At 45.7% G+C, this 26,873-nt stretch overlaps 1 protein-coding gene across 1 annotated transcript; it reads right to left on the bottom strand.

Moving 5' to 3' along the window:
• Positions 1-10,225: 10,225 nt before the first annotated feature.
• LOC125716079 (homeobox protein Meis2-like) lies at positions 10,226-26,423 on the bottom strand. The gene is made up of 4 exons (XM_048988315.1): positions 26,299-26,423; positions 17,594-17,656; positions 16,470-16,555; positions 10,226-12,067 (listed from the first exon to the last, which is right to left on the bottom strand). The coding sequence occupies exons 1-4, from the start codon at positions 26,421-26,423 to the stop codon at positions 11,790-11,792; spliced, it is 552 nt and encodes a 183-aa protein (XP_048844272.1). The 3' UTR covers positions 10,226-11,789.
• Positions 26,424-26,873: the final 450 nt, after the last annotated feature.

The raw sequence follows: 26,873 nt of genomic DNA, 5'->3' as shown, positions 1-26,873 counted from the left end.
TACATTACGCAAAATGCCAATAAATAATAGTAATATCAACAAACATGCGTTTGTTGGGATAATTTTCGTATCTTGATATATGATGCACTCTGATAAACTGCTTATACCATAAAGATGTAATTTAGAAATTGTTTTTTTTTTTCCTTTTATTTCTCCAGATTTTGCGGTGATGCATTAAACTACCTTTTCATAACATTAGTTTAGTTTTACAAATTTAAAATATAACATCGAATTTCACGATAAAAACGTAAGCTATCGCATTTAGAAAAACGTGAAATGCATTCTAAATCAAATTTGACATTATTCATCAAATAAATATTGTTTTAAACAAAGAATTTTCAATGAGTCTATCTATCTATCTATCTATCTATCTATCTATCTATCTATCTATCTATCTATCTTATCTTATCTTAAAAGTGTAATCTAATAGTCGAGTGTGTGGTTATATCATATACACACTTAGCCTTGAAGATGGCGTCATCCGTCTCAGGTCTAACTGCCACCTGAAATGTGATATCATTCTTTAATTCTCCCGAACCACGTTTACAGGATCAAACGTCAGAACATATTACGCGCACTTTAATATACATGTTCATGACTCATAAATGCTTTTAGATTCTTAGCATCTTTTCTCATTTCTTATGGTATTTCGACGCACTGTTAATTGTAACTGGAAATGCAGTTTATTTTAATTCCTCATAGCAATTACATTATGGTTCGACACATGCTTTACCGAGTTTTCATCCATGCCATACAACTTTGTTGTTTATTTTGGCCTACGTTTTAAAGTGCATTAAAGAATGCGTTTGTCCGACTAGGATCGGATCAGATCCATCTTGGTCAGGCAGTTAAAGATAGTCAGCATATTATATGAACAAATTGGACCTCAGCATCCACTGGCCCTGGAATCTATGGTTCAGTTGCATTGATCACCTCAGTCGTACCACCCTCCCCCACGTGAGATAATGCAATTAAAAACATCAATACGGAGCTGCTGGGGGAATCATTATGTGTTGACAGTGATAAATGACGGTGCGGGAAATGGTGTGGTTTTCGCTAACAATCCCAGAGCCCAGAGCCTTTTAAGATGAAGCACAGTCGCCAAGGAAACACATGACGTTAAAAATGGCAGCGAAGCAGCTTTTGGTCTGAATCCCTCCCGATCAAACGCTAAAAACACTCATTCTCTCTGTTTATGCACTGGTTGCGGCAGTACTTTTAATTCCAGCCACTTGACCTTCAACACGGGTCTATATTTCTGCACTGAAACCACATAGAGAATGACTCACAGAGCACTTTGCTCATTTACAGTGGGGTTTTTTTTTGTTAATTTGTCCACGTGGATGCTACTTTGTTTTTTTTCTGTCTTGTCAATAACATCGATCGAAGTTGCACAGTCTATTCTGCATTTTATTAATTAGGTCTTACTGCTCTCTTCTGATGATCCTAGGGATGCATCGGTGGTGGATATTTGGGAAGAATATTTCATTTAAATCACTTTGGAATGTTTAAAATAAGGTCTTGATTTTACACCTCAGCTGAATTCACTTTTTTATTAATACACCAAATAACATATATAATAATTACATTGTAATAATTATTATAAACGAATACATTTCAGTTTAATGTATTGTAAAAAAATGTATTAACAGAAGAAGCTGACCCCTCTTAATGCAAAAAATTTTTTTAAGTTAATTTAACAATATTGTAATAATATAACTTGTTCTGCTGTAATGGCCAGGGCCAGTGAGGAAAACGCAGTGTCCCAGGTTTTGAAGCCACCTGGATCGTCCCAGATGGCTCTGCTTCAATGCACTGGATTTGCCCCCCTGCATCAGAGCCTCCAGTGTTAAATCACACAACCATTAAGTTCCGCTCATTAGCTTCTATCCTGTATTGTATCCATGGTGCTGCATTTGTAATCTTTGTATTTCTGTTTAAATATATATCTATTGCAACTGAAAATAAACGAATAAGGTTAATACATTTTTTTTGTTTACCGACATGACCAAAAATAGAAGTAGATATATTTCGAAAAACACATTTGTCAAAGATATTCGACAAATAAATCACACTTTAAGCTACAGGATCTTATATGTGCAGCTATATAGTAATTTAAAAATCATTTAAAACAATGGTTACATTTTTAAGAGGCATTAAATTAGAAGAATTAAATGCAACATCTACTTAGACATAAATTTATATAAACGTAGTAACCTTGTGCATATATGATAACATACTTTTCGAAAGTTTGCTTTGTATACAAACTCTGATCTAGCTAAAACATTCGGAATTACTCAGGACACATCTCATTTAATATATCACAGTTTATAGAGGCAAGTAAAAAGCGTTTAATTTATTTTGAGTGTCAGCATTTGACATCTTCTCTAACATGTCATCAGAAAAGTTACATAAACTTTAGTTCACAAGACTTTTGTCTACAGTGGAAACATTTTCATTTTATGGAGGAATTCTCAATATAATTTCTACGGACGTAAAAGCTGTACCATCGCCGAAGCAGTTTTTTGTTTAGCAGAACTGGATAAGTAAAGTGCGATTATTTGGCTTGGCTGCAAGTTTTTTGCCGGAGAGTCACTGAAGACATTCCTGCTTTCTGTTTTGTCTGCCTCTTTTATCGTTTGCTTTTGTTTGTGTATCATATCTGAGCTGCATATCCCACTGCACTGACACTGCAGCATGTGAATGCGCAACCTAAGTTTGGGGATCCATGCATTATTAGTGTCGTTCAGTGTATAAATCAATAAGCATAAGCGGGTGCAGTGAGAGAATGTGGAGAGAATGCTGTGATCCGGTGCCGTCGATGCTGAATCCGGACTGAGAGTCTTTGCTCCTGACAGAGTGCTTGGGCACTAATATCGTTTGGCTCCGTTCTACAGTGTTTTTTTACTCTTCTTACTATAACCCTCCCACCCAGCAGATGAGGCCTTCGCTTTGCGATACTTTGCTGACATCGTCCTGATTCATTGCTAAGGGTGATTTGCTTGCCTCAGGTAGCCGTGGAAGATGCACGGCAACATGCTGCTCAATGAGTTTCGTTAGGAAATGCTTCACATTTTCTTGCAGCGACAGCCATCCTGTCCGTTACTCTGTTACTGTGTCAAAATACCAGTGTCACGTGCTGTCAAAGCAATACGGGGATGTGATTCTGCCACGGTGGATGAATCTCCTCCATCTCACCCTCTTTTACTGACTTTTCATTTACTCTTCAGCAAGTGGTTGGTACCCTGTTCTGTAAACATGATTCTCCATCACAGTGTTGCCAGGAGACAAAAAAAGTTTCCAATTATAAAAACAAGTTAGATCCGGCCCCCCCGTTCCGTGTGTAATTCAGCTCCTTACAGCAGTGCCTTCTGTTTTTTCTACATTTGAGTTTGTAATCACCTTATTTATGACTATGCATGTCATATGTGTATGTTATATTACAGTGTCTGGAGATGATTTTTGTCTCATACCATGTATGACAGCTGTTGCTGAACGTGGCCTGGCTAGTAAGTTTGCATACCAAATTCAAATAACAAATTCAATTTCACTCCGTAGCATCGCATTGCATTTCAATTTCAAGTTGAATTCAATGCAAACAAGATTCCATCATTTGAACTGATACAGCTTACAGCTCCAAGCTCTATTGGCATAATTTTGTTGAATATTCAATTTCTACGTAGGTCAAATTCTATGCTTTTAATAAAAAAACACCAGCAGACGGCCAGTATCAGCATACGCTTGGTGTTACATGTCTCATTTGAAGTGTGTAGATTGCTAACAACTTTGCGATCAATGTCCTCCATGCATTTTTTTCCTCGAGACCTTGATTAGTCATAGCAGCTACGATGAATAATTAATTAGCTCTGCGTCTTTCATCTTTGAACTCCGTCTCTTCCCAAAATCTGAATCCATTCCAAATTTGGTCCCAAAGGACTGAGAATTGGAAACCATTAGCTTTTCCAGTAAGGCCATTGTAATAGAATATTTTCGGCTAGAGGTTCCAGTGGACATTAGTGTTGGCATGAGCAACTCATAATTCGTAAGACACTTACAACACTTTTGTAGTTGGTAGTTAAATAGCTCTCAGTTCCTATTACACTCGACACACATTACTTCATTCCTGCTATAGCCAGTGGACAGTGGTTCTATATATAGACCTTCCTTTCTCTTTTGGCCCAGTGTCCAAGGTCCACTGCACCTCATCTAATCACGGCTCTGCAATTCTGCGAAAAACTTACTAACCTGGAACACCTTGAAGGTAATGACTGGCATCAATGTTGTCCATTGCAGCTGTCGTGATTTTGATGTTTTTAAGATAAGCTTTCTAAATCTTGATATACAACAACACATAGAGCTACAGTCAGATCCTCTGTTGTCTGGAGGTTTCTACTATGAATGCCATCACCAAACATTTCTACATCATCCCCCATATTAGACTAAAATGTCTCTATAGCTCACTCTTTCTAAATGGCAGACACACTTAATGAGGCTATTTATTTACTTATATATTTCATTTTTGTAGTGGCCCTGGAGATGACCTTGTAGTCGGTAAGTGTGCCATTTTTTTTTCCAACAGTAAGTCATGCTTCTCTCCTGTGCTCACTGGCTATTGAAACATTGGCCGTATTCGAACTTCTGGGAGTTTATGAAGACTCACTCCAGGACACTCTAGCTGAGACACTGATTGCCGGAAGCTCACCTCGGACCCCTCGATCGGGACAAGCCTGCCAGCCCACGCACCGGATTTTATCTAAATGCAAACAGCAACAGGAGTCCTTGTTCACATTGCTAGACATACATTAAGTCAACAGAAAGACTTTCATATTTTAAAACATAAAAGTTAATAACATGGATTAGGCACAGGGGTATAGCGAATATCACAGAAGCCTCTCACTTCCAGGACAGACTCCGCATGATATTTCTGTATTTAGACAGGTATTCACTTACAGTTCAAGAATTGTGTGTGAGTACCTGTGAGTACGTGTGAGTACCTGTGAGTACCTGTGAGTACCTGTGAGTACCTGTGCCCTGAAATGGTTTGCCATCCTGGCTATGGTGTCCTGTGCAGTGGTGGCCTAATTGTTAGGGAAGTGTGCTTGTAATTAAAAGCCAGCAGGTTTGAATCCCCAACCAGCAAAGTACCACTGAGGTACCACCCCTAAGCACTACTCTCCAGGTGCTGAAGTAACAACCCCCTTCCTACTTTAAAACCAAGCTATTAACATCACACAGTATCGCCCTTTATAATTACAGCTAATTGGTTTCTTTTCTATGCATTCCAATAGCTAACACGATGTCGGTCCATACCGTGGCAGCATTGGGAGGCCCTGCACCTTACTGGGGCCTTTGAATATATAGCATAATATAATGTGGGGGGCATTGTGATATTCTATCAGCGGGCCCAAAATTTCTAGCTGCGCCGTTGACGGTACGATATATTTTGATGTACACCATGTGAAACAGAAACCTGTGCTTTATCAAACGCCGATAGTCCAGAGATGTGTGGGTCAAACCAAGGCCCGGACATTTTTTGCTACACAGCTACATCCCTACGGCACATTGCACGTACTAACTGTGCAACTACAGAGTGAATTCAAATGGCGTATTTCTGTTAAGCTGTCATACTGTTGTACACCCCTTCTTCTCTACCTTTTCTGCGCCTTTTGAAAAGTTACTCTGGGAAGAGTGTGTGTGCGGTGTGCCCAAGTCCCAGCGGAGTACAGTTGCTATTATAAACTGCATTTTACTTGGCCCAGTTGCATGTGTCCATATATTAAATACTGCACATTTTTATTGCCTGTATTTGCAAGAATAAAATATCCCACACCTGAATGCGTATCAATGCACTTGATGATTTGCAGAAAAGCCCGTAAGTCAACTAGGTCTGTAATAAAGAGAGTCAAGTCGTCGTCATGCAGTCAGCACAGGAGAAAATTACGGGAATTTGGCTGTTGATTTTTCTGCCCTGTTGTAACATGGCTAATCTATCTTCTGTAGTTTTTAAAAATAGGTGGGATTCGCAGATTTCTTCAGTCCTATAAACAGTCACGTACCACAACAGTGTAAAATATGAATGGATATTTTAATGGAGTCATTAATCAATGCGATTTTTCAAACATTTAACCTGTGGACATATTTTCAGTTTTACAGTAAAGCTGAAATTACATTGCAACAGAAGCATGTAGGAGAGACATTAACGACCTTTTCGAAAATCCAATCAATTATCCACCTCTGTACACTGACACATGATGCATCAGTTTCATTCTTTGCTCTGGCAGTTTGTTTCTGAAGAAAATTTGATGTATTTCTACCTGTGCATGAGACACCACCCGACCTGAAAGTAGGAAGAGAGCTAATCTGAGCAGAATTTCAGTCCTATAGATGCCTTCCTTTTCTATTCCGATATAATTACCAGTGCCGAGCCCAATTCCATCAGCTGCAGACATATTCCAGCAAAATTAACAGTTCAGAGCCCAATTCCATCACCTGCAGACATATTCCAGTAAAATTAACAGTTCAGAGCCCAATTCCATCACCTGCAGACATATTCCAGTAAAATTAACAGTTCAGAGCCCAATTCCATCACCCACATGCACTCTACCCCCTGACTCTTGCTCAGAGCGATATGGTCTGCTGTCCTGCAGCTCCCTCACATTTCTGTCAGAGCTCGTACTGCTGCATGTCAGAGAGAAATCCATGGTAAGGTGGATGGAGAGAAAGAAGAGAGCAACTTCTCCAGGTTATGAAAATATCATGATATTCCATAATCCTCACTACTGAGGGAACATGGGACCTGAACCATTCTGGAATTTAATATGTACCAGACCGGGGGGGGGGGTCCAGAACCTATCCTGGGGACTGCTGGCACAAGGTGGGAAATAACCCAGGATGGTGCACTAACCCATTGCAGGACACGCATGCACACCTATGGCGAACTTGGTAACCGTGGGGGGGAACCGGAGAACCCAGAGGAAACCCCACGACGACATGGGGAGAACATGCAAACTCCACACACATGTGACCCAGGCAGAGATTCGAACCTGGGTCCCAGAGGTGTGAGGCAACAGTGCTAACCAGTGCACCACCATGCCGCCCCAAATGTTATTATTATTATCAGTTAGTGAAAGTGTTAGCCTGGTAAGTAATGTATTATGTTCAGTATTATATACTAATATACAACTTAACTGTAAAGTCTAGCCTTAACCATCTACGAAACTCTGGAGCATGAACAACACTGACTGAAATCACCATCTACTTATACATGCAGCTACGCCTCACATGCATTTTAACTGAACTAATGGTGTCTGTCTTCATTCTGAAAATGGGCTGTTTATCACCACACAAGGTATGGATGGGGCTGTCGCTGATTCAGCTGATTCACAGAAAAACACACACACACACACACCTCGAACTTTGTTTGTTTAAAAGCTGCCCATGCAAAAACAGGACACACTTTGCTTTAAGCTTTCCACACAGTTTTGATATTGTTTAGATAATATTTTCATAGCACTTTAATAACAGTCGTAGCATTTTTCAATCCCCCGGATTACACTATGTGATTGACTTTGTTCATTAGCCACACTGTAAATTGCAGATTTTTGTCTGTATGCAGCATTATTGATACAATGAATCAAACCATTATTAATATATTTTAATAACACATTGTCTTGCTATGCAGTATGTATGTCGCTCTGTCATTTCACATCAGGAATGTTATTGGCCGGCACCTAAAAGAAGGCAAATGCTTGATTATCGTCTGTCTCTTTTTTGAACAGAGAACAGTTATGGGAAAGAGTTTATGCCTTTATACACCCCAGCAAAATGTTTAGTCATAATGTACGTGTTACCTTGTTGTGTGACTTTTTATTTTTCACTTAATGGCACAATTGGGTGAATATCAGTATGAAAAAAATCATTAAATTAAGTTAGTTAATATTAAAGCGCTGTATTATTAGTGTAATGTTTTGTAACACTGTTATAACGTGTTGTTCCAACAACAATAATTATGACCCCTCCCTCTACCGAGAGGCACTTTGGATAAAAAAGTCCGATAAATTAGCAAATGTAAAGTGTAAACGTAACAACTGTCACAAACTTTCAATGTTTTCAACGCGTTTCCTGTGTGTTTTGATTATTAGATTTATGTTGTATATGGGTTTATTGGAGGTTCTGCAGCATATTGATTAAAATTTGTACAATAGTTTTGTTTTGATAGAGAATATAGAACGTTTATCGTTATTCTGCAATGAGAGATCCAGCGTAAAAATATAAATCTATGCTACTGCAACTTCATAAAGATTATTGGACATAAAATAAAAGGGGGGCGGGGGGCTGGGTTTGTCTCCAAGCCAACAGCTATAGTTCTGCGCTCTAAATATATAGGTTAAAATAAACATGAAAACAAAACTGGCTGACAAACAGAATGCGCCAAAAATAATTAAATACCGTTGATGTTTATGGTCTATATTTAGCGTCACCTGGCTTCCGAGTTTCCTTGTTATTAAACATGGCTTTCCGTTTCACAGAGAATCAATAGGAACAATGTTTTGACATTCCGATGCTGTTCCCTTTTGGCAGCAGAAGCGACACATCATGAAGGACACATGACTGAAATGTGAATCTCCAATGTTTACCGAGCGATTGTAAATGTGTGACACCTTCAGCGTCTACCTAAGCACACAATCCATGCTGACCCAATTCAGAAAAACGATCAAAAAGTGTTTCGGATAAATTCAACAGAAGTGGATTGTGGGTCATGAAGTTTTGTAAAGTAAATGAGTTTTAAATTTGAAAGGTCCAAACACGCTACGTTATTTTACTGGACATTTTAAATAGTTAAACGGCATTTTCGTGCTAATATTTTCCAATATAGGCTATTTAAACACTCAAAGAAATTTCCGGATGTTACAAACCTCCCAGTTCCATAACTACTATTAAATGTGCTGTCTGTAAAATGTCGCACTCTAACATATAGGAGCTGTTGAGGTATTTCACTATATATGAGAAAATATTGCATTTCAGTTGTTTGGGCGAGATCCAAAAGGAATAAACCTTCAACAGTACGCTGCCTTTTTATGTAGGACAAAAGCCAAACTAAAAATACTCTCAGAAGTTATATGCAACATTTTCTCAATAAAAAAAAAACTTTTCTTTTGTTAACTTTTTGTAAGAGGTCACTTTGTTGGGTTGGGATCCGATTTATTTTATTATTATTTTTTATGTTTCAGATACGTTTGTCCGTTTTTAAAATGAGGCCGAAGAAGAGGAGAGGCAGCGGTACAGTTTCCCCGATCCCCTAAAGATGGCAGTCAAACATGGGATTTTTCTGCGTCCATCTCCGGAGCTCCAAACAGTTGCAGCCAGGAATTCAAACCCGGAGACCCGCACTGGCAAAAGCTGCACAATTAAAACGTCGACACATTTTAAATAGCACATTTTTTGAACGGAGGCAGAATTCACTTGGGACCCCAAAGTAAAAGAAAATCAAAATAGTTTTGCAAAACGCCACTAGCTCCAAGGAAAGTGTGCGGGCTGAATTGCATATTGATGCACACACATGTTTTGTTTGCTCTCGACGATTGTGTACTTCTCAGAGATAAGATTCAGTTTGGGTTTGTCGTTTTACCCCCTGTTCTTCCCATCAAAGAAAAATTAATCAAATAAACGGAAAGAAACCACCCTTTGTTGCGAGTGGATTTTATGCTTTCCGGCTTTGAAATTTGGTCTGTTTAAGAAAGTCCATGCGAGAATTGAGAGCTGGGGTACAGATTTTAAACCCTTCTTAACTGAGCCATTGACTGGGTGCAATAAGGCGTGAGGGGGAACTAATCTTCCTATTTAAGTGTTTGTTGCAATTTTATTTAAACGAATTTTAATGCTAAACGAGGGATAATTCCCCATTTGTATCCAGAGTAGTGGACCAACCCCCACCCCACATATCCTCTTTCTGCACAGGGCGGGCAGACGCGGCGTTTGGTGCGCAGGAGTGTAAACGAGGCACTTCCGAATCTCAAGTATTGCTGCACTGCATTGCATTTTCCCGATAAACATGGAAATCGAAAGAGATTTATATGTCCATTTCGCCATTTTCTGAGCCTCAAGTGTGTCTGTGCAAATGTAAAACCGAGTTAAAATGCACTGCGCGCTAATTCGGGGTTATCTGGGTACCTGTGCAAACAGTGCAAGTTGTGCTAAATAAATAATTCCCTTGACATGCATATGGTGTTTTGTAAAACGTTTAATTTATAGTTGATATTTCCTCCGCATATTTACAAAAAAAGTAAGTATTGTTTTTAACATTATCCGTGTTTAGTAATATAAGCAAAATCTTCAAATGGCAGCTATACTCTTAAAGTTGGTGTGCAGGACTGCCAAAAGCCACGCTTTTCTGTTTAATACAATATGGTCTCTTCAAACAGTTTAGGAAAGCCGAGGAGAGGCCGGCTGCAATTGTGTGGCTTGTCCTTCTCATTGTGCGTTGGAAATGCTGTCTATACGATGACACGGTCACCTTAAGTTATTTGGGATTTTTAACGCGAACTATACAAACACTTCGTTTGGGCTGTATCCGTGCCCGAATACTGCTTTTTAACTGTGATTCATGTAATTGTAAAATGCCCACACGTATAAAATGCCATTTTTCTTTATCATAATACACTAAGGCAAAATTGAAAGGTTCGTTCACTTTGCTCACTAGAAAAAAAAGTATTTATTAAACCACAACAAAGCCTCAATCTGCTTTCCATAGAGACATTTTAAGCATAGAAACTTTTCTTAAAGCAAATACTACAGCTCGGTCTCCTCCAGTTCTTTTTTTTCCACAAAAGCATTTATTTACAACGTATACATAAAGTATCCAAACTGTAACCATGGGGAAAGGTGTCTTAAGCAGAAGAAGGTTTTAATTTTATAAGTTGTATTTTGGCTTCAAAAGCCACTTTTAGTTGCAATGGAGACAGATGTGAAAAAGTGACGATTGAAGACCCATTTCTTCTTCTTCTTCCACGTTGCCCCCTTTTAACCTCACGTGGTTAGATTTCTATCTGCTGCTGATTTTTTCCCCCCAAATATTCCCTTTCAGATTTGTTCAGGCAAATTCAGTTTTGATGAACAAAATGTTTACACATGCAAATGCTACCCTCTAGGTGGGAAGACAAAGGAAATGGCCAGAAGGGGGGTCTTCCCCAGGATGGCGCCTTGTGGTACCCCAGAAGTAGCCGTCACAGAGGCAAACCACGGCTTATCGACCTTAGAGCCGGCTTGCTGATTTATCCAGGTATTTATTTGTCAAAATTGAGGTGGTGGTGGTGGTGGTGGTGGGGGGGGGGAGGGGGAGGCTCAGAGTCTATGGACATGGCACACACACACAGTGTGGGGGGGGGAATTCACATCCTTCTTTAAAAAAAAATCTATAAGAAACAACGTAATATTCAGAACAATACAAGAGAATTTACATATTTTCTCAGTTCTCTTGAGAGTCCAAAGTAATTTTACAACAATTTACAGCAAGTCCACCTCCCCTTCACCCCCACAGGAGCAGAGACTGTTAAAATGGACTTTTTTTATCCTTTGTTTCATTTCTGTTATGTTTCCAGCGCACTTCCTGTGTCAAAAGGGTCCCAGGAAATACAGACATTAGCTTCTTCTTGGTCCAGATCTGATGCTATGGATGAAGATCCTCAGTCTCTGCAAGAAGCCAGTTTATTAAAGTTTCCTAAAAACGAAAAAAAAAAAAGCCGTAAAATCGCGACGTTTCATTCTGTTTGTTTGTCTCACGAAATCTTAAACTACAGAGCATGGATGTCCATGACTGCCCCCCCCATGGCGGGATCTCCTGGGTTCAGCATGGGGGGGCTAGACGCTGACATGGGCATGGCGGAGTGAGGTGGCCCTCCGTGCATTAACATCGCCGGGTGGGGGGGGTGTCCAGGAATGTAGGGGCGCATGGGGGGCCCATGCCGCAGCTGAGCTGAGTGGGGGGGCATCTGAGGCGGGCTGAAGCTGGGCTGTCCCATGGCCATCGAACCACAGTGGGACATGTAATCCCTGGGCATGCTTTGCAGTCCTGGGGAGAGGCGGGAAACAGGCGATCAGGACAGGCCAGCACAGCACCAATAGTCAGAGCGTCAGGTAATGCACTGGTGCCTGTATTTAACATTCATTCAAAGCAGAAACACACAAACACACACATATAATCAGACCCATAGTGACAGATCAACATCCAAGATGGCTGCCCTAGATATGAAAGTCTGCTGGTTTGGTTTCTGGATTTTGCACAGATTAATGAAACTTGTGGTCTGATCGCCACCTGTGTACGTTCTACCAAAGACCTAAATAAATCAGCACGTTAATAAATCACCCCCACCTGCTTCATAGAGTGACAGTGACTTTTAGCGTACAATTAAAACGTCCCCTAGATTAACAAGTATTGCCAGGGTGTTATTAAAACTTCACAAGTCAGTGATTTAACTCTGCATGAGGGGGCCATTTTCATTGCACAGATTTTGTGACTTTGCCAATGTAAAAATGTCAGTAAACTCCATATCGGCATGCAAACACAGATTCCTTCATGTGCTGGAGGAAATTCAATGCACATCACCGACACCTACAACATATAAATGATAATTCACACAACTCCAGATAATCCGTCTATTTTCCCTACTGCTTATCCATGTGAAGACATATTTTTGAAAATTAAACGTTTCCTCAAAAGTAACACTATTTTTTGTTATCGGAAAGCGTCCATAATTTATACCACATAAAACTAAGACAGGTCTGGAATTTCCCACTTGGGATTAATCACACATATCACCCATCCACCAATATATCCATCCATCTACAGACATCAGCTAGATTGGTTTTATGACTCTACTTAGCAAATATAAATGTCTCTTTCAAAAAGTGGAATATCAACAAAATAATGCCACAAAGACTAGGTTTTTATTAAGCCCAGCCACAAAGCTCTTGCATGAACTCACGTTAATCATGCAAATACGTGCAAATACAATAAATATTTAACTTTTTCCTCATACTTAGCCTTTTAAATGTTTGTATATGAAATGGATTCTGGATATGCTGGAGTACAAAGCTAATCTAATAGTGGCTGGGGTCATTACTGTTCAAATGCACACTGTTCACAAGGGTCCCGCTCACCAATATTCATGTGGGTCTTGTTCATTACTGTTAACAAATGTGCTGCTTACTACTGTTCAGAAGGGTCTTGTTCACCACTGCTCACTACCATTCAAACGAGCCCTGTTCACTACTGCTCAGTAATATTCATTTGGGTCCTACTTATCAATGTTTACGTGGGTCCTGTTCACTGCTGCTCACTGATATTCACACGGGTCTTGTTCACTACTGCTCACTTATGTTCAAAAGAATTTCATTCACTACTGCTCAGCACTATTCGCATGGGTCCTGTTCACTGCTGCTCACTGCTGTCAAAATGAGTCCTCTTCATTATTACTCACTAATGTTCACGTGGGTCCTTTTCGTTTCTGTTTAGATGGGTTCTGTTTACTACTGCTTACTACCGTTCACATGTTTGCATCTGTTAGATGCACACAGATTTAAACTACATATGACCGAAGCCCTAAAACAAGTAAAGGAGTAATAGCCCACAGTCCTCTTTTTCCTCTCTGTGGAGTTTGAGTTCATCCCCACAGCTGACCCTGTAAAAGGTTAACAAACTTTCAGCTGAATAATTGGAGGAATGGCTTCTCAGTACAAAGCTCTCCAACCGAGTCAGAAGGGGCCCGGTGACTCCCCCCGAGTTCACCGCGGCATACCTAAAGTATTGGGGGGGGGGGGGGGATCCAATATGCTCGCCATTAATTATTTCACCGCGATCGCCATTGTCTTGGAAATGAAATTGCAATTTTGTCGACCCTTGGCTAATTTCGCCAAGGAAAGAAGAAGAAAAGACTGGGGTCCAAATGGCCATCAAACAGTCATTTAGCCCGGCTATCAAAGGGCCGTGCTCTTCTGCATGAATTACTTAGGTTTATTGGAAGTGACAGGTGTATTGTTTCCCAGACTTATAAGCTCCGTAATAATCAAGGGGAGCGAGCGTAGCGCGCCTTCTAAGTAGGTTTAATTGGCTTTGGTCTTAAGTAAGGCTGCAATGTGGCTGCTAGGAACACCTTCATTTCAGGTCTCAGAGTTTCCCTACAAATAATAGCTGAGTATCTCCTTCTGGAATATTCCTCGACTAATGAAACTAGCTTATAAAACGCGGAGTGCCCTAGGACCCTTAATCGAATAAGAGGGGAACATTCTTTCCACAATAACCCATTAATTTAATTGGTCATGAAGAATATCACACATCGCTTGCCTTCAATTGACCTAGAAACTAAAGGAACAATATTTAAATTAGCCGAGCTAGGGGAGTTTGGCGGTAGAGCCGCAGAACGGAGGAGTGCCTTCGCCGGCGCCCCATCTACGCACGCCCCTGTCTCCGTTTACCCATCTCATCTGCGATTCGGCACACAGCTCAATTAGAGAATCCAGCCGGCAAATTGAGAGCCGTCCGAAGAGCCAAGCTGCCACGACTGGAGGCGGAGGCGTCAGGGCGGGGGTGGTGGGGGTGGGGGGAGCGGTTCCCAGTGTTTATAGACATGCAAACACATATTTAGCCGGGGCACATCGGCGGGCTCTGAAATATGCTCGGAAATACGGCGGAAGCCGGTGGGAGTGGCCGTGTGAAAAACCGATTATCGCCACTTCGGAGAGGGACGGCGGAATGGGCTGGGATATTCTGGAGAATTCCGTAGCGGACTGCATTAATGATCTCTATTTTTGTATACTGGATCGGTCAAATCCATTCGTCACGCCGCTGGTGATGGCATATTTAATTTGGATATACTCAATTAGCCCGGCTAAACCGCATAGCCTGCTGAGCACACCTCGGCGTCGTGTGAGTGTTTATTTGCTTTCTTCTCCTCCTCCTCCTCCTCCTCCTCTACCCTTCCTCTACGCCGTGAGTAATCCCAGCACGACAGCTTATACCTGAGTAAGGCTGCGGGAGATGCTCAGGGAGCAGCGTGGCACGGTGGTAAAAACGCGTGCAGCTGTTTATGCCAACATCGCTGCCTCATAGGTTCCCGTATTAATGCAACTCATACCCCAACTGTAGTAAAACAGATTTATCGCACTTTGGGGACCGACTGCTTCCTCTGCTTCGGTTGCTATAGGCCGCTCGCATTTTGCCAATCAGTCTGTTGCCATAGCAACACCCTACCAATCCCCCTCACCTCCAACGCCACAATGTCCTCCTCCCTCGCCCCCCGCCAGCCCTATCCCCGTTCTTCCGCATCCCCACCACCCCCCCCCCAATCCTGCCCAACAGCCCCACCCACCCTGGGGACGAGGCCGTAATTCACCGAATCACGTGACCATTGCACGTAAACAACGATGGCGAACACCTGCCCAGACCGAACCTATTTCATGCCTTCAGAGGCGATTTAATCAATATTCAACCATTTTCATGGATTTACTTATTAGCATGTGTAACAATTATTAACCTTTTTTAAGCAGCAGAACCGTCGGCTTGTTAAAAAAAAAAATGGTGAAAAGTATACAAACAGATGAAAACGAAACGAAAAGAACAAGGCAAAGAGTGAATAAGTATGAAGACGTGGGCTGGAAGCACACTGACTGCAACAGGAGCGAACCAAAAACACGGGGAGACAGGGACAAGAACGGGAAAAAAACGCACTGTTACACAGCAAAACGGCGCCCCCTGCTGTGATTGACACTGATAAAGACCCTGATTGTACTTACTTCCCCCCTTGCTTTGCGATTGGTTAACTAGAGGAAGGTTACATGTAGTGCCACTGCCCCTCCATGCCCATATTCATGCCCATTCCACTCATAGGCCCTAGAAGGAGATAAAAATCCAAGAAGAATATTCCAGAAGATCAGCACAGACCAAGCGAGAAAAACACAGAGGTGGCCGCGATGGGAAGGCAGGGCGCTGGGTGAGTGGGTTTTAAAACAAGTTATGCACCAAGAAGAACCCAGAAACCCCTTCAAAGTATCTGTGTGTGTGTGTGTGTGGGGGGGGGGGATATTGAAGGTTAGTCTTGTGTGACACCCTCCGACCCAGCGGGAGCACGAGATGAAGAGGGTTCTGTGAAGAAGGCATCAAGGAAGAAGAGGCAAAAGGGTAGTTACATGCAGAGGGGTAGTTACATTCCCCCAGGGAGGCAGGAGCAAAGGGGTAGTTACAAGCCCCGGGGATGCAGGGGTGGAGGGGTAGTTACATGCAGAGGGGTATTAACATGCACCAGGAAGACAGAAAGCAGGGGCAGAGGGGCAGTGGGAGGAGGCGGATGTGACGTCGGGCCATGGTGCTGTGTAATCCCCCCCACCCGCCCACCCCAGCCCTGCCTCCCCAGCTCCGCTCCAATCCCCACGGAGAGCCGGCTGCAGGGAACCACACCAAGGAGAGTAGAAGCCCTTACCAGGTGGTCTGATTCCCATGTGCTGCTGTCCGTCCATAACAAAACCTCCCATCGGCTGACCATCTGGAGTGTAAGGTCCTCCTTGACTTACTGCAACACCGTGGGGGGGCGGGGGGGGGGGGGGGGCACAGAAACATAGTTAATTACACTTTTAATTAAGTTTCGCCTGTTGGCCCTGTCTGTCAGTCGGCTTCCCGGCCAACTTCTGCTTTTCCCCATTCTCCTTTCTGTACGTTTCACTACTGACGTCAGTGAACTCATTTCTACATCAAACATCTACATCCACGTCCCTCTGCAAGGGAAATGATTTACTGCAACCCCAAAAAAAAAAAAAAAAACCCTAAACGAAACCGTGAAGCATGTGACAGTGATCAACAGAGCAGTGATTAATTATCCCTCTCTCTCTCCCTCCCCGCTCTCATAAAATGGGCTTACTGGCGATCTGACCTGTTTTAGGTTATTCGAGGCCTGAACAGTCCAACCTCTGCGAATGCCTTTGAACTTTCCCGAGTCCCTAACACAACCCTGACCCCTGACCCTTATCGCAGGTAATAAAGTTTACAACAGTCCTTATAAGTCGTGAACCGGGGGGTGAACTCCAGTGCCGGGTGGAAGGGGATCCCAGGGGCACCACGTCTACAAAACCGCTCGGCTCACATTCAACTAAACGCCGGTTTGTTTTGATGTGGAAGAGAGCAAATGGGCGCGCACATCTGACAAGCTGGACGGCTAAAATACTCTATTTCCTCTGTTTCTTTAAATTCCACTATCTTGATAATCTAGAGCAATGTTTCTCAATGCGGTCCTGGGAGACCTCCAGACAGTCCACATTTTTGCTACCTCCCAGCTCCCTGCCAGACAGTCCACATTTTTGCTACCTCCCAGCTCCCTGCTAGACAGTCCACATTTTTTGTCTCTCCCAGTTCCCTGCCGGGAGCTGGGAGGGAGCAAACACATGGACTGTCTGGGGGTCCCTGTGGATCGGACTGAGAAACACTGGTTTAGAGAAAATACTTGGAATCTCAGGAGCTGACTGCCCTGGGTATTGCAGGTTAAATCTGATTGGCTAGGTGGGATGGTACAGAGCACGCTCAGTGTGCAGCCTGTGGGACGCACGAGAGGACTTGCCTGCTCGATTGGACTGGTCAATCATAGGCTGCACTATCCTCCTTCTGGCATTGATGAACCTGAAAAATGAGAACAAAATAGGGGGATTAACTTCTGACTATCATTCATTTTGTCGACTCATCCATAGAGAGCAATTCGCACAGCAGGATGATCGAGAAAATAGTGACAACAGCGGCACACTGGACAGGAACCCAGGCGGCTAGCAGGGCACGTCCACTAGAAGGTTTCATCGAAAAGGTGAATAAAAATAACTAACGGGTTAAAAATGCCACCCCGGTTACCATTAAATAAATAATAAGTAAAAGAAAGTGAAAAAGCCAGGACCGTAGAGTCATTATCAAATGACATGTGAGAGTCACGAGCTGCGGGGCTTGCGGGGAAATGGGCAAAACCAGACCGGCGTAAATCTGCGACAAATCCGGCCAGAGTGGATTCCTCAGAAAGCACCTGACCCCCGTCGTGTTTGTTATGGGTGCGGTGACCATTTCCACATTCCCCTACCGCTGTAGGTTATCAGACAAAAGAAAGGACGGCGGAGATGTGTACAGACGGCGTTACGCTTTAAGCCGAGCCCTGGCCTGTTCATTTGTTTTCGAGCGAGATGGACAAACCCAAGCAGATTACAGAGTTAGTTTGTGACGCTCTTCAGCACCGGCGCAAACTGCCGCACCCAAGCGCCCTTCTACGCTCCAGTGTTTTTTCCTCCCTGCCTCACGCCGCCATCCGCCCCCCCCAGCCCAGATCTCCGACCAGAAGGCCACTCTGGCCTCTCTCCTCTCAGCAACCTTCAGAAGCAAACTTGCGACCCCTTCTGACCCCAGGGTGGGCCGGCCCAGTGGTTCCCACTTGATTTATGTCCTCCAGATTTCACCGCCGTTGGATATTTCCATTTCATCTTTTGAAGGGGGGAATTAGTAGACCTTTCAGGAAACAATAGAGGCACTACTCTTTTCAGGCAGGGAGGAAAAAAAAGAAAAAATGGGGGGGGGGGAGTTGAAGGAAGAGGGGGATGGTTGAGAGAAGGAGGAGAGAAAGAGTAAAAAGGCGGAACGGAGGAGATGCGCTCATGCAGGCCAGCGCCGGTGTCGTTAATCGCTATTGTAGGGGTCTTTCGCTTTTGTCGTCCGAATGATGCCTGTTTTTCATTTTTTTCTAGAAATGTCTGCTCTCTATGAGGAAAGTCCTGTCCCAACGTGATTTAAAACAAGCAGGAAATAAATGTTCATGCAAGGCGAATGAGGGAACGTCTGGAGTTTTTATCACGACCAGGTCACGCTGGCGGGGGGGGGGGGGGGGGTTGCAGTGAGGCGATCTTTTTACTGCTCCCCCCCCCGACTCGATGCGAGGCCGGGGTCGCCGCGGGGTCAGTGGCGGTGGTCTAGCCGGTGGCCGCGCCCTGAGATCCAGCCCTTGTATTTACTTCTCCTCTCGGTGCGCCGCTCGCAGAGCCATTCGGCTGCCCCTCAGTTCTGTCCTGTGGTCTGGATGGACGTGTTAAGGCCCCAACAAAGGACAGGCGGCGCACAATGCTGGGACCTTGGGCGGAGGGGGGGCACGGGGCTAGAGAATGGAGCCGCTCTGCCAGTCAGGGAGGCGGTCAAAGGGAGCGGGGGCCGAAGCAGCCAAGCTTAAGCCTCGTCCTCCATTACGAGTAAAAGTTCACCCCGGTGCGACCCCCCCCCCCCCCACTCGCGCGCCCCTACTTCCCAAAGAGGCACAAAGGGCTCGGCTGTGCCTCTGGCCTCTGACAATGGAGGCACTTTGTGAACAAAACGCCTCTAGTGCCGCAGAAACACAGCACTTATGACGTCCGGCACTAGAAACGTGTAAAATAAAATAAAAAAACACACGCGTGTGCACACGGAATGGCTCAGGTTATAATTTAATCAAAGCCACCCAGACGTCGGAGAGGCTGCAGACTAATGGGCGGAGCTCCCTTCCGCCATCGCTGTACCGCGGGAGCCGCAGCGTACGCTCTGCCACGGGCTGATCACTGTTTCACCCGACCCCGAGAAAGCACTTCCTTTTAAAGCATGGAAACGATGGCGGCAGAGTGTGCCAGCACCCTGCCTGTGCCCAGTGCTCATTACACACTCGCGCACGCACACACACACACACACACACACGCACACACAGACATGCACCCACATGCACAGTTGTACCTCGACCGGCACGTGAAATGGGCAATTAAAACCAAGAAATCTCCTTTTTCATCAGCTGCTTGTGTTGCGTGACAAATAAGGGGATCATTTAATAAAAATCCCTGGAAAGCTGGAGATCGGAGATAGAGGAGCCTGTCATCTATCTAAATGCATATGAGCTCCGATGTCCCTCTATCTGCAGCCTGTACCCACACACCCCCTTGCCCCTCCCCTCCCAACACACACACACACACACACACACACACAACACGAACAAAAATACCAGGACAAAAACGCACACGCAAATCCTTACATACTCACACCAGATTTACAGTATATGATGAATACACAACTTGTTCACTATGTAAATCAGCAGACAAGCTGGATTCCCATCTTTATGACACAGCCTACAGGTCTGGACCCTCCACTGGATTAATCCCCCCCCCCAACATGTTTCTGTGCCCCTACCACCCGTCCACGATCCATCAGCACCACAGACTATGCCCCCATTCAGGCGACGCAGAGGTGACGGCACTCCCGTTTTCGTAAACCAGACCCCCCACCCTAGGAGCACATATCTAGTGTGCCCCCCCCCCACACGAGGAGGGCATCTGGGCGGGTCACGGCCAGGGAGCATTTTTAATCACGCGTGGCGAAGCCAAGGTTATATACAGTTCAATCGCATATCGGGTAGCTTTCCGGGGGGCGGGGCTTTCATAAACAAGTACATCGTCGGGAACTGGGCTCAAAGTCAGGAAATGTCATCTTGGCTTCTCCTCGACACAGTTCCCCCCCCAGCCCCCCACCCCATGTCATTTGCAGGTCAGTCCCTCAGCCCTGGATGTGTTTAAATAAACTCGTCCAGCTGTTTGCTGCGAAAATTCCATTCACACAAGCCTCCATGCCGCCCCCCCCATGCCCCATGCACCCTAATCAGCATGCGGTCTGCTGCTCGCACCCACGCAGAGCCATCGCCCCACGCGGCGCACTGTATTGCAATTATCACTGATGCGCAGCAGAGTCCAGTCTCACATGCGCCATGCTCAGGCTGCGACGGTAACATGCTCCACATGCATGCGCGTGTTTTGCGAGTAAACGCGGGACGTTCCGGTTAACTCCTTTCCCGTTTTTCTGTAGCTTTGGCGACTGCCGGCTGCTTCATATAGCTTCACATAAAAAAGTCAAGATAACCGCAGAGTCTGTAATAAGCACATGCGCAGAGGCAGGGGGGGGCTCGACCCAGGAACAGGGCATAGTTCCGGGGAGGGGGGACAGACAGAGAGGCAAGGGAGAAAGTGGCACGCGGAGGGTTTGCTTATACACCCCCGTGCCCCCTACCACGACGCATGACAGACTCCTCTTCGCTGGCTCCTCCCACCTCCAGTCTGTACCTCCCTTCCCAGCGACTCCTTGCTCTGTGTCTCCACACAGCTTCTGCTCCTCCTTCCTCTGGGGAGGGGACTTCATGGTGAGGACAGCGTGGGGGTCTCCATGATCCCACAGGCATTACATCAGTGGCCCCCACCCAGCACCTCTCACCAAACTGAGCAGAGGAGTCCTATTAACGGGACCATGAAGTTTTTCCTGACGGGTTGGGGGGGGGGGGGTCACCCCAGGGGCGCGGGGGGGAGGCGGGGGGGCAGACCAGTGCTCCATCCAGCACCTTGTGCTCCGGACCTTCCCTGGACGTGGTCTGAACAGTCAAACACACACACACACCACCCTCGCTTGCTATATAAATACGTGCAATTCCATGTTCGTGCATGAATGTATATCAGTATAAATATTTGTGTATATTCTTTACCCTCTATCTTGGATCATTTAAAATGAACTTGAACATACAGCCAGGCCATTCTAGGTTTTATCTTATCTTGTTTGCCTGCCATTGTTGCTAATATGCTAGCGTGAGAGACGAGAGAGAGAGAGAGAGAGAGAGAGAGAGACGAGGCCTGATCTCCCCAAAATAAGCTGCCATGAAGTCATGTTTGGCACTGCTCGCAGTGATTTAGTGAGCCACCACCCCCCCACCTCCCCACGGGCAGACGGGGGCCCGGCCACCATACATCCCTGCCAGAGATGATACTGCGGCTGAGCTTAGGCCTGTATGGCAAACACTCCTGAAACCTGCGCAGAGCAACACAGGCCCTCTCCGGGACGCCTGCGTTAGGGGGTCTTTAATGCAGGCCCCCCCCACCAAGACATGTTTCTGTGTGGCTGTGTGAAGACTGAGAATACACGTACACACATACACACACACACACACACACACACACACACACAGTGCCTCCCCAACGTCGAGAGCCTCTCCTTGTGCCTCCTGAGGCCTATTTTTCACTCCGTCTTTGCCACATGATTTGCCCCCTCTGGATGCTCCACCCATCTGTCCGCCGCTCACATCTGTCACTAAGCGCTTCCCGGGCTTTGCCACGCTTGGACCCCTTCCTTTCTCTCCCGTCTCCGGGCCTCGGCAGGAACGTTACGGCGACATCGTCCTTCAGTTATGTCCACCAGCTTTCAGGTTTTGCGAAGAGACGGCACCTCCACATGCTCCGCCGGCAAGGTCAGGCCCCACGTCATGGAGAGCCTGGGGAAGCGGGCCAGGCGGACGGAGACATCTTGAAATGCAAATGATTATAAAGATGAAAGACGAATCAGCCTCTTTAAGGGAGACCATCCCCTCTTCCAGGAATTATTCCAGGGAAGCTCGGTCTCACCGATGTCGCTTCTCAGAGACCATGATTAAATATCCATTCTGTCAGTGTTCTTACAATTTCACTGGGCTCAATGGCACCTACCTGGAGCTTGGGCCCCTCTCTGACCTGGGGCCCCTACACATCCGCTCCCCTCTCTGAGCTGGGGCCCCTACACATCCGCTCCCCTCTCTGAGCTGGGGCCCCTGCTCGTCCTCTCCCCTCTCTATGCCAGTCCCCTCTCTGACCTGGGGCCCCTACACATCCGCTCCCCTCTCTGAGCTGGGGCCCCTGCACGTCCAGTCCCCTCTCTGAGCTGGGGCCCCTGCACGTCCAGTCCCCTCTCTGAGCTGGGGCCCCTGCACATCCGATCCCCTCTCTGAGCTGGGGCCCCTACACATCCGCTCCCCTCTCTGAGCTGGGGCCCCTACACATCCGCTCCCCTCTCTGAGCTGGGGCCCCTACACATCCGCTCCCCTCTCTGAGCTGGGGCCCCTGCTTGTCCAGTCCCCTCTCTGAGCCAGGGCCCCTGCGCGTCCAGTCCCCTCTCTGAGCTGGGGCCCCTGCACATCCGATCCCCTCTCTGAGCTGGGGCCCCTGCTTGTCCAGTCCCCTCTCTGAGCTGGGGCCCCTGCTCGTCCAGTCCCCTCTCTGAGCTGGGGCCCCTGCGTGTCTGGTCCCCTCTCTGAGCTGGGGGCCCCTGCACGTCCGGTCCCCTCTCTGAGCCGGGGCCCCCGCACATCTAGGCTGGCAGGATGTTGCATCACGACCCACTTCATATGGATCAGTACTGATCTGGTCTCCAATCTGCTCCCACTGCTTTTAGGACCTTCGTAAAAGCTGCCTTATCAATGAAACAATCAATCGTCGATGTTTAAACACCATCTTTAAGGGGGATTATTAAATTCCACCAGGAAGTGAGGAATGGACACCAGGCAAGAGCTGATGACCCCTCATTGATTTCAGATGGCCAGGAGGTTTATAGAGTTTTCTCTTTCTGCTGGATCTCCTGCCCTCTCTCTCTCTCTCTCTCTCTCCCTCCTTCCTTCCTTCCCTCTCTCTCTCCCTCCATTTCCCCATTCCATGCATCATGTCTGTGTGTGAGTCCATTCCGCATTAGCCAGTGAGTGTTTTTGATATATGGGTAGCAGGTGTTTCTGGGATCGAGGAACAGGACGAGTGACCAAAAGGCTGGGGGGTAAAACCCCAGGGGGTGGGGGGAGGAGGGGGGGGTTGAGGGACTCCCAGAAGCGTGACATGTTGACTGAATCTGCAAAGCCTACCCAGATGAAGGAATCTGTTACGCAAACACATAAACCTGTTTCGGACGGAAGCTACCAGCCTGTCCTCTCACGCTGAGATGTTACAGTCACTTAGGTTCTCAGTCTACAATACCTCCTGGGTTCTCTGACAATTTTGGGTTCTGCGCCCCAGTTGTCCTAGTTCTTCTCCAATGATAAGGTTCTGATCCACTCTCCTGACAGCATGAGGTTCAGGAGAGCAGAACCAGCACGAAGGACCCTTCAAGCCGACCCCTACTATTCTTCGAACTTGCTTGATCAAGGTAACAAATTTGGACAGATACATCCAGTTGTCCAAAGAGGAGCATTGGATGCTTAAACAAAACCACCTGCATTTGAATCTAATTTAAATGTCTGCTCTCAGCTTTTGCTGTGTGTATCTATTTCAGACCCATGAGATCTACGTACGATTCTGCACACGATTCAAATCTTAACCATCAAAAATCTCCAAAAGGGAGCCTGGCCAATGGGGGGCTTAAATCTGTACCACGGGCTTCCAGCGTTATCGTGCTCAGAGTTAATCTTCCATGACCCCCTGAGAGGCAGCGCTGGGAGTCCGCAGTACAGCGCTCGCTACACCCTCATGTTTACACACACCGTCAGCCCAGCCCAACAGCTGACAGCCCCTTATCGCCGCTGATAAGATGCGGGCAATTATGCAACCGCTCAGTCACTGCTTTTCCGTTTTGATTCCCTCTCTCTGCATGTTTCTCTCTCACTCACATCTGCACTCGACTCCACACTGTCACAGCAAGAGTCCCTGATTTCCAGTGGGAAAATACCCATAAGCCTCTGCTCTGCTAGTGTCACTGACTGCTCCGGTCTGGTGAACATCCTGGTGCTTGTGTGCTGCCGTAACTGATCATTTATTCATCATATCGTATCACCTGTCTTCGTTGGCAACACACAGGAAGCATTCCTGCTCTTGTAGGCCCATCTCGCTCCACTTAAGCACCTCTGGCTTTCAGCTTTATGCAGTTAGCAGTGTATTCCTACATGTTACCTAATTACTAAGTTTTCCGGAATACCGTCCCATCATCTGTGAATGATAGTTGTATTTACATTCGATTACTAAATCTATAAAAAGTCCCCCCAAAAAAATAAGCGAAACCTTTACTGATGCTGTGTTCAGCACACCTGCTTAAGCAGCGTCAACCTTTTCGGTTGCCTCGCATTCTATGCGTGGAATGAGAAAAATGAGTATCGCAACCAAAGTCACTGCCACTTAAGGTCCCCGCAACGGACCTTGGTAAAAAGCAAGAGAATATTATAGTCTAGACACATAAACAACCTAAAAAGCGTATGTGGCATTCAGTGTATGCATATTGCAGCCCAGTCATTAAGTCTTTTTAAGTACTTACAAGGTAAATAAGCATACAGGTTTATCTGTGACATGCTGATAATATTTGCAAGTGCATTAAATTAGGAGTTGAGGGGTTGGGTGACTTTGCAGTTGAGCGATCGATCTCCCTCAGGATTCAGTCAGGTAGCAGAAATTGATAACCTCGGGATGCAGACCCCACGCCCTGATGCCGGCAGCCATACCCTGCCAAAGAGCCTCACCTGTAAATGAATCTCACAAAGCCGCACGACGCCCGTGCACCAAACGGAATGAGCAAGATCCCGCCGACACCAGTCACCTATTTTTTGTTTCTCTTTTCTGTAATAGCCTGTGATATATCTGAGATCTCTGCCCTATAGCCCTCTGGCCTGCAAGGGTAATGGGCTGGGTTTCTTATCACACGTGCACGTGGGGGGGGGGGGGGGGGGGGGGGGGCGACTACATCAAGGCAAAATCTATACAGCAAAATGGATTAGGGCGTGTAATCAGAGACTCAGCAATATTAATCTCTGACACTTATTGAATGAGAGACAGAGGGGAGAGGCAGGGTGGTTGTGGGTAGGGGCTGCGGAGGTGGGGGGCAGTAAGGACTTTCATGTCATGGCTGGCAACCTTGCAGAGGAGAGAAACTCGCTTCTGAGCACATAAAACATTCCGCTGACCCCCCCCCGGAGCCCCCATACCTGCCAGCGAGGCGTAGGTAATTAATTAGCCAGGCCCAGTAACATCTGGGATGCACTTATGCCATGAGTACAGGGTTATGGATTCAAAATGGGGCACCGATTAGACTGTCCATTTCACACAAAAGTGGACTGCTAGTTAGGGAACCTAGTTAGGAGCCCTATTTAGGGGCCCTAGTTAGGGTCCCTAATAAGGGCTCAATTTACAGCAAAATCCAGTAACTCATCTAGTGGTTTGCTCAGTTTTTTCATAATCCACAGTCAACTAATTCAGAGTACAAATCATTTAAAGGGGACGTTTTAAGGACAAGGCGTTTAGTCGTTTAGGAATTTGTAACCGTGTATATAAAAATAACCGTGATATAAAAACCTCAGACTCAGTAACTGGAAAAAATCTAATAGCAAATCCCCCCCCCCAGCTAATTGAATTCTAGGGGGAGTAGGCAGAGGGAGGATAGTGTTGAGCATTTTTGATTTTATGGGGGGGGGGGGTTACCTAGAGGCTAAGGTATTGATTGCATGTAAACACCTAAGCGGACCAACTTACCAATTGTTCACCTGTAGGATAGTGAGCCCTGTATCTTGTGCTAGCTGCTTCTTCTGTTCTTCCGAGGGGTAGGGGTGCTGGAGGAAAAAGAACGGGGCGGGGGGGGGGGGGGGGGGCAGGGACATAAACACCACAATTAATTAATAATATCGCTGATAAATGCAAGAGTGAGATTTTCCTTTTCTGCTGAAAAAAAAAACAGGGCTGCAGATGAGTCTCCAAGCGACCGTTAATTAGCGTAAGAAGCGAGGTGTCTCCTTGTCTTAGACTCATTAATGGAATATGAGATGGCATAATTAATGGCTGCGAAAAGGCGAGCCAATTATAAAGTTAAGTGAAACAGCTACATTAATTAGGGCTCTGCGCTGTACAACCTCACCAAAATTTACTCTCGCCGGGGTCCATACTCAGCCCCCGCTTAGCCGGAATCCTTGATGGAGAATTTAAGCTTAACAGCGACTCACTCAGGAAAGAGAAGATGGAGGTAACTGGCTTCAGAAAGCTTGTTACAACCAGTCTGCCATATTAATACAAGTCTGCGCTTATCATTCCCCTTCTGGAAGTTCTTCAAGCTC

The sequence above is a fragment of the Brienomyrus brachyistius genome, chromosome 20, assembly GCF_023856365.1.
Source record: "Brienomyrus brachyistius isolate T26 chromosome 20, BBRACH_0.4, whole genome shotgun sequence".
NCBI lineage: Eukaryota > Metazoa > Chordata > Actinopteri > Osteoglossiformes > Mormyridae > Brienomyrus > Brienomyrus brachyistius.
The sequence above is the reverse complement of the archived record's forward strand: the minus strand, read 5'-3'. Positions and strand labels throughout refer to the sequence as shown.

Excerpts from the sequence above, each read along its gene's own strand:
- LOC125716079 (XM_048988315.1), bottom strand. The coding sequence starts at position 26,423 with ATGTCCCTGCCCCCCCCCCCCCCCCCCGCCCCGTTCTTTTTCCTCCAG. Across the intron at positions 16,556-17,593 it reads CAGTCCAATCGAGCAGGCAA|TCAAGGAGGACCTTACACTC; the intron begins GTCCTCTCGTGC and ends TGTTGCAGTAAG. Across the intron at positions 12,068-16,469 it reads CATGGGAATCAGACCACCTG|GACTGCAAAGCATGCCCAGG; the intron begins GTAAGGGCTTCT and ends GCCTCTCCCCAG.